At 36.1% G+C, this 12,110-nt stretch overlaps 1 protein-coding gene across 4 annotated transcripts in view; it reads right to left on the bottom strand.

Annotated features, from left to right (window-relative positions):
• pns (DENN domain containing pinstripe) overlaps positions 1 to 12,110 on the bottom strand; it is a 347,031-nt gene that overhangs the window by 25,668 nt on the left and 309,253 nt on the right. For all 4 annotated transcript variants that reach the window (XM_090411700.1, XM_090411683.1, XM_090411692.1 and 1 more), the window contains one exon: positions 6,942 to 7,024. In XM_090411700.1, coding sequence (XP_090267826.1) covers positions 6,942 to 7,024 — 83 coding nt within the window. The remainder of the gene's footprint in view (positions 1 to 6,941; positions 7,025 to 12,110) is intronic.

Raw genomic sequence — 12,110 nt, forward strand, 5'->3', positions numbered from 1 at the left:
GATGTGATGTTGAATTGGAGGTACATGGGATATTGCAAAACCTTAAAGCAAATACAGCCATGGGATTAGATGAGATATAAACCCATCTATTATGAGAATGTTCGAGGGAACTGGCAACTCCTTTTACCATACTGTTTAAGTCTCAGCTCTGGGAAGATACCATGGGAGTGGAAAGAGGGAAAAAGTGTTTCTTTTCATAAAGCAAGCTGCAAGTCAGAGCTGAAGATACAGAATTCAGGAATGGATGGATAAATAGGAATATGATACTGTCGTGAGGTAGATGGGAAGCTTGCACTTGTGTGTTTGTTTTTGTGTTTAATGGCACAAGGACATCTACGGTCGTGCTATGTCAGAACACATGTAATAAATAAATGGCATATATATGTGTCTAAAAACTATATATAAAAATCAAAATAACAATAATCCTAAATGAAACATTTCTTAAAATTACATGATATAATACTTAAATAAAATGGTATAAAATCCAAGTAGAAAAACAAATGTAAGAGATAGATATAAAACATATAAAAAGAAGTATAAAAAAGTAATAAAATTCATAAAATGTACATAAAAACAGGTTTTTTAAAAGCATATTTACAATAAGTTACACTAATATGTATACAGTTTATATGAGGTGGTAAAGATTGATACTCTTTACCACCTCATATAAATACCTTTACCAAAACCAGAGTAATGGTCGATGAGCCTGATAAAATTTGCCTGAGTGTATAGGATTCAGACAGATTATAAAAGTAGCTAAAATAGCAACTGTACTCATTGGTAAAAAGAGAGCAGTTGATTAAAATATGACTGTTGGATAGTATGGCATGAGAAAACGCACACAAAGGCATGTCATCACTCCTCAACAGGAAGGAGTGTGTAATATGACTATGACCAATGCAGGCTAAGCAAGATCAACTTCCTCTGTTTGAATCCTGTGTAGGATAGACTGCCATAATTTAATTTCAGGATTAATTTGGTAGAGCTTATTATTAGTCTTTCTCTGTTCCAAGATTAGCTGCCACTGGGATAGAAGTTATTGTATGATAATCTGCCAATAATCTGTGTATGGTACAGGGAGATGGAGGTTCCCTAATTCCAATATTGCTTGGAATCCAGCAGCAGCAGCATACATCAAACTATAGCTTCCATAACTGAAAGAGAAGGTGTTGGATTTAAGATAAGAATGGATGTTTCTGAAATTCTAGAATTCTTATTGCCTGAAAGGAACTTTGTGAGTCTGAATATTATTATGCACAAGAGAAGTGGAAATTTTTGGTAGCCTGCTGAAAGAAAAACTTCACATGCATGTGTAACTGCTACGGTGGAAGTGTGCTTGGTGGCATTTGAGCTATGTTTTCTGGGTTATTTCTAGAGCTTGTAGAACTGCTTTTATCTGCAAACCAAAGGGTTTGTCGGCAGTCTGTCCAGTGTTGTAAAGATTCTCCCATTGTAACTGAAAAGTGGTTGGATACATGGGATGGTCTGGCAAGGATTTCTTTTTTGTTGTATTGCATATAACAGAGACAGTTGTTGGCATTGAAGTGACAAAGGCGATTCATTTGCCTTGATGTGCAGCTAGGAAGAGGCGACATGCAAAATGCTCCAGTGAAATTCTGATGGTGAATAGGGTCTAGTCACTGCAGTGTACTCTCCCTGGCAGAAGCATAGACTTCATATGTATAGTCAAGTTTTGACCTTATCAATGCCCTGTACAAATGAAGCAAAGAACATCTGTCAGCATCCCAATGGGTGGAATATAGGGTGCACTGAATGTTCATTGCTTCATGGCACTTGTCTTGTAACTGCTGTATGTGAGAGAGGAAGATGAGCTTGTTGCCAAATATCAGTGCTAAGAACTTGGCTTTTGGTGCAGCTGGGATTTGTGATGGTCCTAGTTGAAGTTCTCAGTCAGGATGAAGCCCATGTCTGCAAAAGTGTGCACAAACTGTCTTCTGCTGTGAAAATCTGAACTCATATGCAAGTTCCTATTTTGATGATCAAGATGATCAATGGATCTGAAGCTGTCTTTCTATGACCCTTATATTACATCAATAATAGAAGATGGTGAAGTCATCCACATATAGGGCACTGCTTACTGTTGGAGGACTTTGTTCTGTTATTGAGTTGACCCTGATTGCAAAAAGTGTGACACTTAAAACGGAATCTTGCAGGACTCCATCCTCTTGGTCAGGAGAGGGCTCTTCCCACTTGGATCTAGAAGATTCAGTTAGATAAGAAGTTTTTGATAAAAAGAGGGACATTCCCTCTAAGACCAAAATTATGTAAGTCTTTTTAGCATTCTAAATCTCTAAAGCAGTGTTGTCATATGCTTTTTCTATATCAAAGAAAATCAATACTAGATGCTTGTGTTTTAGGAAGGCATTTTTAATGGATGCCTCCAGTCAGATAGGATGATCAGCAGCAGAATGATATTTTTGGAAGCCAGAATGTGTTCTAGAAAAAAGGCGTTTCTCTCCAAAAACCATAAAAGACAAGAGTTAACTATTTTTTCCAGAATCTTGCAAAAACAGCTAATCAGAGCAATTAGGTGGTTTTTATTTGAGTGATTTTTGATCTTTCCCTGACTTACGAAAGGCAATTATAATTGCCTTTTACCAGATATCTGGAAATATGCTCTCACAGCAAATTCTGTTGTAAAGGGGGGGGGGACAACAGTTGATCCATGGATGATAACACAATAGTTGGATGGAATTTAAGCAAAGCAGCTTTCATTTCTTGTTTTGTGAGTGGCCTGTTGTTTTCTTTTAGTGCAGTTCAACAAAAACTGGATTTGATGTTTTTCTGCTTTGTTTTTTGGGCAAGAAACTTGGAGGGAGATAGGAAGATGATGATGTTTTTCCAAAGACTTCCCTAAGTATGTTGGCTAGCTGTTGTTGGATCAGCAACTTTGTTCAAGGATAAAGAGTTGGTGGGTGGTGTATCTGCACTTCCTTTTCTACATTTTGCCCCAGAATTTTTTTAGTGTTGCTTGTTCTTACGCTAAATGTACATTTGATCCAGGATACCTTTCTGGTCTGGGCATGTTCGAAAGCAATCAGGTTTGTTTTAGTGGGGTATCTTCAAAAAATACCCCAAGCTTTCTTCTGAGCTTTGTGCATTCCATCATGGCTTAGAGAAACTGACTAGATGTTTTAGGAATTGCAGTTTGTATAATGCACTTTGTTACATGATTCACTGCATCGCTGATGGAAGAAGAAGAGGTGGCCATTGCAGAATCAAATTCTGCTAATGATCAGAGGGTGAGCCAGTCAGCTTGCTCAATTTTCCATTGTGATATCCATGATGAAGTGTATGGTTGCACATGCAAGATAGTGGATATCATGGGAAAGTGATCATTCCCTAATAAATTCTCATCAGCCTACCACTTGAAGAGTGGGAAAGGGAAGATGAGCAGACAATTAAGTCTATGGCAGTGAATGTTTGCATAGGCATATAGAAGAAGGTGTTGCTACCTGTGTTAAGGAGGAAGAGATTGTTTTGTCTAGTATATGCTCAATAATTCTTCCTGTGATATTTGTTTGGGCACTACTTCAAAGAGTGTTGTGTCCATTTAAATCATCTTAAAAGTAAGGGGAGGGGGTGGTAACTGCAATATGAGATCATCAAGGTCATCTTGAGAGAGATCTGCAGTAGGAGGGACATAGATGCAGCACTGTTAATATAGTTCCTAACTGACAGAGATGGACAGGAACTGCTTCTATATTCATATTGAGACTTTCTGGAAGGGGATATGGTTGTGTTAGGGTTAGGGACCATGAGATGGCGGCACATTTGAGCCGTCTCTCTTCACTGAGTACCGCTTAATTAGTGATAGCCTTGGGCCAGCTATCTCTGATTGGTACCAGTGGAGATTGAACTGCCCACTCAGTCTCCAAAAGTTAGATAGGGCTAAATGGCCTCGCCTACTCCCTGTATACGGGAATAAAAAGGCGTTAGCTGATTTTTTTTTTTTTTTTGGATATGGTTGCTCACAAGGATGGTGACCCCCCTTCATGGCAGGTCCATCCCCTGTCCTGTCCTTATGAATGATGGTAGTATTTTGTAATGTCGAATTATCTCTTGGCTTTAGGTATATTTCCTGCAGGCAGAAGCATATTGGTTTATACTTCTGCAAGAGAGAGCTTTGATGTCATCGATGGTTTGATGGAATCCACAGCAATTTCATTGCAGGAATGTTTTCATTATTTCTTTTTGGTGGTACCATCTCGCTTCCTATGTTGAGTAGTTTTGTTTTCATTAGCCTTGGATTTTTTTTTTTTTTTTTTTAAGAAATTTGAGGATGGCCAGTATCCATCATTTTCTCTTCATCAGGAAAAATATCCAAGACACCGACTTTCATATTGTACTCCTTCTAGGACACTAGGTACATGAATTATTTTATCTTTTTCAGAGGGAAGGAACAGAAGTATCCATGTGATCTGAACATGGTCCATCTATTAGAGGATTTTGAGGAATGTCTTTGACCCTCTGTGGTGCGGTTCCAATATCTTTTTTTTTTTTTAAGTGGATTTTCGTGTAGCTTGACCATCTATTGCATGTCCTCAGGAGTGAATCCATACTGGTTCATTTGCTCAAAGGAGATGGAAAGCAAGTCATATCATTCACGGATGTTATAATTGTTTGAAGGCAGTGTTTAGATCCCTGTTGCCACTTTTTTTTTTTTTTTTACAGTTGTCTTCTTAGTATAAGAGCTTACCAGATGTTTCTACCACTTTTGTCATGTATAGCCTCTTCACCTCCTGATAAATGATTCATTACTTCGTTTCGTTTTTTCTATCTTCTTCTCATCCTTCCATCTCTGGCATGCTCAGGAGTAAGCTAGATGGTCTCCCTCACAATTAGGACATTTTACTCTTGCAATCTTTGTTTTCATGGTCTTTACTCCCATACTGGACACAGATGACAGAGCCATGACAAGCAGTTTGGGAATGATCATACTTCTGACATTTAAAGCAGTGCAAAGGAGTCAGGATGTAGAGTCTTACTAAGCAGTTGAGATAGCCCACTTTGAAAATGTTGGTAGTTTTGGTCTGTTAAATGTAAAGGTGATGTACCTGATAAGTCAAGGGGGATCCCACTCCAATGTTATACTTCTGAAAAAGTTGAAAGTTTTGTGTGTGTGTGTGTGTGGGGGGGAGTGAAGTAATTGGTATTCCCCCAATAAATGTTACACACGTAACTTTTCTGAATAAGTCTTAGTTGATGCTTCAATAAGTATATCTCCTGAACACAGCTTCCTCACAGACTTTTGAGAGCCTGCTAACCTTTCTAAACCCTTGTGGATGACGAAGGGTGACATTTTTTCAAGAGAACATTTCCCTGTTGAATGTATTATCAAGAAAAGTGGTGTAATATGTAATGATGCGGTTTCTGATATTTTCTGCTTCTTATTCTGATTTTGGCTCTCAGTTGGTGTTTATATGGTTTTGTGACATGGTTGGGGATTATTGAGGTCCCTGATAAACAACAGGATGAAGACATATTCATTCTCAGGAGGAGTCTAGTTCAGCACCAAAGTTCCTACCCACAATGGAACCACACATGGATGCCCAGTCTCCAGCAAACAGTGACAGTGTTTGGGAGTGGAACATCAAGGTTGGTGTTTAGTATTTCTCCCTCATTGGCTGCCTTGTTCACCTGATCTGACCCTCGGTGACTTCTGGTTCTGGTGATTTCTCAAAAACAGGGTTTATCAGGATCATCCTGATACCTTGACAGTGCCGAAAGACAGCATAATGCAGCATACGCGCAACATCGATAATGACCAGCTGCATTCTGCCATTAAACAGTGCAACCCACCTGGTGATGAATTTTGAAACTACTACTACTACTACTTTTTTTTATTTTTTTTATCAGATATCGCTTCCACATGATGTATAATGTATTTCTGCAAAGTTTTGCAACATTTGGATCAGTGGATGAAGCTCCACAAGGTCTCAAACAGGAATACTTTAAGTTTGATCACCCTGTATTTAGTTGTTTGCTAATGAAGCAAAACTGGAAAAAGTGACATTAAATGAGGATGATACAGAGATTCCGAAGGATGGCATTTAAAGAGAATGGCAGTATGGGCAAAGGAGAACAGCAGCCAGTTTAATATGGCAAAATGGATCATCATGATGGCACAAATTGTATGTCATGCACTTAAGAATGAGGAGATCACAAGCTGTGTGCTATACTGATGAAACTAGTTCACAGGACACTGATGAGACCAGGGATTTTAAGTGGCTGCAAACAGGCAGTCAAAGTTCTGAGGGCATATTGCAAAAGGCGGAAAAAAATAGCTCTCCAGTTATGTGGATGGTAAAGAGCACAGTGACAAGCAGGGACAGGGAGGTTATTATTTCTCTATGCCAGGATTTAATAAAACCACATCTGGACTATATAGCACACAGACCTGGTTGTCTGAATTCTTTGGGATGTGGAGATGTTGAAAAGGATCTAGAGGCGAGTGACAAAAATGATGACTGTCTGTGCAGTTGCTACCTATGAGGATGGATTGAATGTTTGTGGGTTACAAATTTTAGTTTAGCTTAGTCGCATAGGAGGAAATACAACTCAAAGCAGGGTTTTATACAGTATTTGCTAAAGAAAATTTCCAATGCATAATAGCACAGGAGAGAACAATAGTCATCCCTGGAAGTTATGTAAGAGTGAAGTGTAATTTTTTTTTTTTTTTTTGCTTAGAGAGAGATGGTGAGGTGAACAGATGGAATGGAACAGGTTGCCAGAGGCCATTATGAGTGCTTGATCAGTGAAGGGAGTTCAAGGAGACGTATGATAGGTACTGCGTGAATAATAGTTAGCATGGGCTCCTCCACAATGAGTCTCTGCCTCCATGGAGATGCTTCAGAAAATAATAACAGTACTACTACTAATATATTAATACCATTAAATTTAGAAGAACGAAATCTTACCTCTTTTTCTGGTTTATAATAATATTTCACAATATTATTAACAGCATCTCCTAGCATTTGTTGGATTTCTGGCACAGACAATTCTAAAAATAAAACAGAATGTATTATTAAACGTACATATTTATTTTTATAGCAGTGTTTTAGATAGTCTGAAAGATAATTCATAGAGCATTATCTTATAAGTACATATAGATTAAAAGTTTCATAAAAAAATTAAATAAAAAATAATAATTTATTGGGAGAACTTCCACAGGTCTGTTGGTATAGACCAGTGGTGTTCAACCTTTTTTTTTAACTATGTGAGCTACTTTTCTATACTAAGTTATTCGGCGATCTACTCTCTTACATAGATTAATAGACATAAGTTTAAAAAGCGGAAGTTTGTGTTGTTTCACAAATTCATCAAATAATGTTTTCTCCCCTAGTCCTTCCCAATAATGGTACAATTTTCAAAAGTTCTTCTTTACTTGAATAATCTTGAAATACCATTAACTGAGCAGTATCAGTGAAGTCGTTTGATTCATCAAATTGTAACGAAAATGCAACACACTGGTGAATGTCTGACATTAACTGAGTAGTCAGATCGGCACTTAAAATTTCAACTCTTCTCATAGCCGTTGTTCTGGAAAGTTGTAAATCTTTAATATTCGAAATGATTTCATTTTTATTTTTAAAATCAGAAAATAAAGATTCTGCTGTTGCAAGAAACGATTCTTTTATTAACTCTCCATCAGTAAAAGGCTTTTTTGCTTTTGTTAATAAATTGCAAAAATTCGATACAACAAGAATAAATTTTGTATAACGAATGCATCAAGTTTTTTACAGTTAGACAGAACCCAGAACACCTGTAAATAGTCTTTTCTCTTAACATTTTGTATTGTGTGTAACATATGTACAGCCCAATAGGAATTAGTTATCTCTTTGAACAAAAGAAGTAAAACTTTCAAGGCTAAGGGAAATGAATGCCACTTGAAATTTTGTTTACAAGTTCAACCCTAAGTGACCTCAAGGTCAATGCAAAAAGGAGGCAGCAAAAATTCAAACGGATGTTCTGCTGGCTGACTTAATGAGATTAGAACACGAAGATGGTGAAGCAAGGGCTTGTTGAAGGTTCCAGAAACCAGGAATCATATGACAATGAAAAGGGTTCGCATAAGTGCATGGGGTTTAGAAAACTGAACCAAGGGTCTCGAAACTGATGGAATATAAGATGGGACTTCCAGAGACACGGGGAGTTTTTGCACAGAGAAGAAATGAGCATACGAGTTGACGATGTGATAGAAAGCCTTAGAGTGAAGTCCTGACGTGTCAAGGAGGAAGCCAGAGGAGAGAAGCCATGCCACACGCCATCAGTTAGCCAGAAGCGTAGATGACCAGCCAAACATGTCTATGAGCTGTACCGCTTCTCTAAGTCTGTGAAGGCCCTGACAATTTGTGACCCTTCGCCAGTGTATTAACACGCCGATGAATCGTCACCCACATCCCGCGAGCAAACCTGATGAATGGCCGGTATCCCAAGGACCTGAAGGAGGAGAGATTCAAAACCTGAGACGAAGAAAAGGAAACATAGGACGTCGCAGCCAACAGAATTGGAGAGTGCAACCCAACAGAAGACAACCCATGTGAGTTAAAATATTGTTTTACTTAGACTGTGTGATGCTATAAGAATAGGTTGTAGAACTGGAAAAATGCATGTAAGAGGGACATTAATAGCCAGAATAATTTTTTGAGACTTGTTTTGTCTGGATTTTGATGATTGCATCTAAGAATGAGTATAGCTAATTCCTAGGAAATATTTTGGGTTATGATTTTTATCTAACGCATTGTATATAATCTTGTATGATTTTTCTTAACTAAGTTTACAATATGTTATATTAATCGTAACATGTCCTTAATGCCGATTATTAAAGTACTGATGTTTATTAATGATAATTCTTTAAGCTAGATAGATAACATGATGTGCCTTGTATTAATTGAAGTAGAGATATATGCAAGTTTGTTTTTAGAGTTTTTTTTGAGAATTACAGAGGATCACACTCTGTCTTATAGTGTAAAATATATGCCTGTTTGTTGACTATTAAATCCTATGTTGCATTTTAAACGACGTTTTTGCCTGATCTTATTTTTAATTGCAATGCATTGATCTTAAATAAAAATCAAACATAAGTGGGAAACGTTGATATAAATAGTGAGAAAAGGGCCAGGACTGCAAAGCAAATTGATAACTTGGGGGCAATAAAGAGATTTTGTTGTGAAAGATTTAATAACCTACTGGAAGTACTATATTTCTGGCACCATATCGAGGCATGGATGGCTCAGCCATAAATCTAAATAAATATTTCCATTGCTCTCGGGTAGAAGGAGAATAGAATACAGAAGGTAGGAAACTAGAGTATTAAAAGGGGAACGTATAAAATTAAGTGCCGAGAATATTACACTGCTGCAGCATCACTAGAATATAAAAGAAAGAAACTACAATATATTACAATATCGCAGCATCGACAGGATATATAATAGGAAACACAATGAAATATTACAAAACGACACACTTTCAAAGATGCAATAATGGCTGATATTGGGTTATTTATTACTTTTGAAATCATATTTTGTTGTCCAGAAAGTTCTGCCTTTAAATTTATAATTTTTGATTCACGTATTTCGGAATTTTGGGGAAAATCTTCATCATATTTTGCATGTAGCGATCAAAAATGTCTCTCAATATTACCTTTTTTTTTGGAATTGCTACAGATGAATTACAAATCAAACACCAACACTTTTCATTTATCATTGTAAAGAAATAATCCATTTCCCATTCCTTGTGAAAATGATACGTCTTCGATTTCTTTGATACACTCATGATTATGCTCAAATTAAAAAAAAAAAAAAAATTTTAAATATTTTATTAAAAAACAAACGTTTATAACTTATCAATTAGCGAACAAAATAATGGTAAATCCAATGATAAATTTAGAGCAACTGAAACTCAAGTGAAATTCTAACAGTGGATAGTGGGAAGTGTGTGATGTAATTACGAGTAAACACGATTATAAACGAAACACATACAATGTGCTTTGCTTATAATCGTATTCACTCGGCTCGCTGTTTGACTTCCACTGATCCAAATTAATCCATTTACCTGGACTTATAAAAAAATTACTGTTTGACACTTTTAATGAAAAATAAATAAACAATAGCAGTACACTTAAAGAGAATTAAAAAATAATACAAAATTGTGATAAATAAAATATTATTCTTTCTTTTAAGGTTACACAGTGATCAGCATTCATATTTATAAATTTAGGGACACAAAAACACACGTGTTGAACAGATTATTTTATTAATTACTAATAAAATAAAACTTGACGTTTAGACCCCTGTATCGAGGTCATCATTGGAAGGATACAAGTGTATAAGGAACCAAGCTAAGTAGTTAATTAATCCTTTTCCTAGTCTGACCTCTAGTGATAAATATATATATATATATATATATATACACACACACAACTACACTAAACTGCTAAAGTCCTCATGTATTAATATTCTTCTGGATTTGTACAGTTCTGATTGTTATGATATGATTTCTTTTAGTTGCAGTTGAATATTACAAGCACTTCACCAAGTTATCTTCTTGTAGTAGGATTTTTCTATGGCTAGTTTAGGTGTTATACAAGTTGTAGATGGGTCCTCCACATTCTTGAAATGGTTAGGCCATCATTTTTGTTGAGATTTGGGTTGTGTCTGAGCATTTCACATGACTCTCTAAATTTTCCTTAATTTCCTTAAAAAAAAAAATTTAAAGAGTCATGTGAAATGCTCAAACACAACCCAAATCTCAACAAAAATGATGGCCTAACTATTTTAAGAATGTGGAGGACCCATCTACAACCTGCATAACAACCTAAACTAGCCATAGAAAAATCCCACTACAAGAAGATAACATGGTGAAGTGTTTGTAACATTCAACAGCAACTGAAAGAAATCATATTATAACAATCAGAACTGTACAAATCAAGAAGAATATTAATACATGAGGACTTTAGCAGTTTATTGTAGTTGTATTTATATTTATTTATTTATTTTTTTTTATCACTAGAGGTCAGGCAAGGAAAAAGGATTAATTAACTACATAGATTTAGTTTACCGGTATACAGGGCTAGAGCATGTAGCTTGGTTCCTTATACACTTGTATCCTTCCGATGATGACCTCAATACAGGGGTTGAAACATGAAGTTTTATTTTATTAGTAATTAATAAAAGAATCTGTTCAACACGTGTGTTTTTGTGTTCCTAAATTTATAAATATGAATAAAATATTATGTTTTCAGTTTTAATTAAATTTGTAAGTAAGGAGGTATAAACAAGAGATCGACCAAAAATCGCTGCACGATCGACCTATCGATCATGATTGACGGGTTGAACACCATTGGTATAGACAATGCCTTTCAGTTAGAAAGACCTGGGTTCTAATCTCATCTAGGATGTGAAGAATCTTTATCTGAGCTCATCAATTGAAAATGAGTTAGGTAGCCTCATATGGAGGTGGCAGGGTATTTAATCCCAGAAACTTGAATTTTTCATCCTGGGAAACCAGTCAGAAGAATGCATGCAGTTTAGAGATGTAATAGATAGTGCAGACAGGATTAAGTGCCTTCTAATCATATGCAGTATAAGGTGCATATGAAAATCTATGATGCCAAATTTCTTGGCTGTGAAAGGCTATTCCCTAACATGAAAGAGAAGATGGGATGATTTAATGTTTTAATAATATAACAAATTTTTGAAGCGATTTTTTTCACTTCAAAAATTTTTCAATAAAAATTTTTTTATTTTTTATTGAAAAATAAAAATCCTCATTTTCCTCTCTCATTTTATTCAATGAAAAAATGAGGGAGGCACTCATTGCAAAATAACACACTGAATCTCTGGACCATTCCATTGCATGGCTTTCTATTGAAACATGAAGTGAGCCCTTACTGGTCTCTGGTTATGAGTGTCAATGATGTAGTGTTCATGCTCTCAAATTTTGTAACTTTTCTCAGTCTGATGTATGTAAGCCTCACTGCAAGTTTTCTGAGACTATCCACATGGTGGCATTATGTGGACAATATTTTCTCTTTGGCAATATAGTCTGAAAATTTGAATACCTTTCCTGAATTTAATTTTCTTAAA

This window comes from Typopeltis vanoorti, chromosome 2 (genome assembly GCF_054136105.1).
Source record: "Typopeltis vanoorti isolate ZY-2024b chromosome 2, IOZ_Tvanoo_1.0, whole genome shotgun sequence".
Taxonomy (NCBI): domain Eukaryota; kingdom Metazoa; phylum Arthropoda; class Arachnida; order Uropygi; family Thelyphonidae; genus Typopeltis; species Typopeltis vanoorti.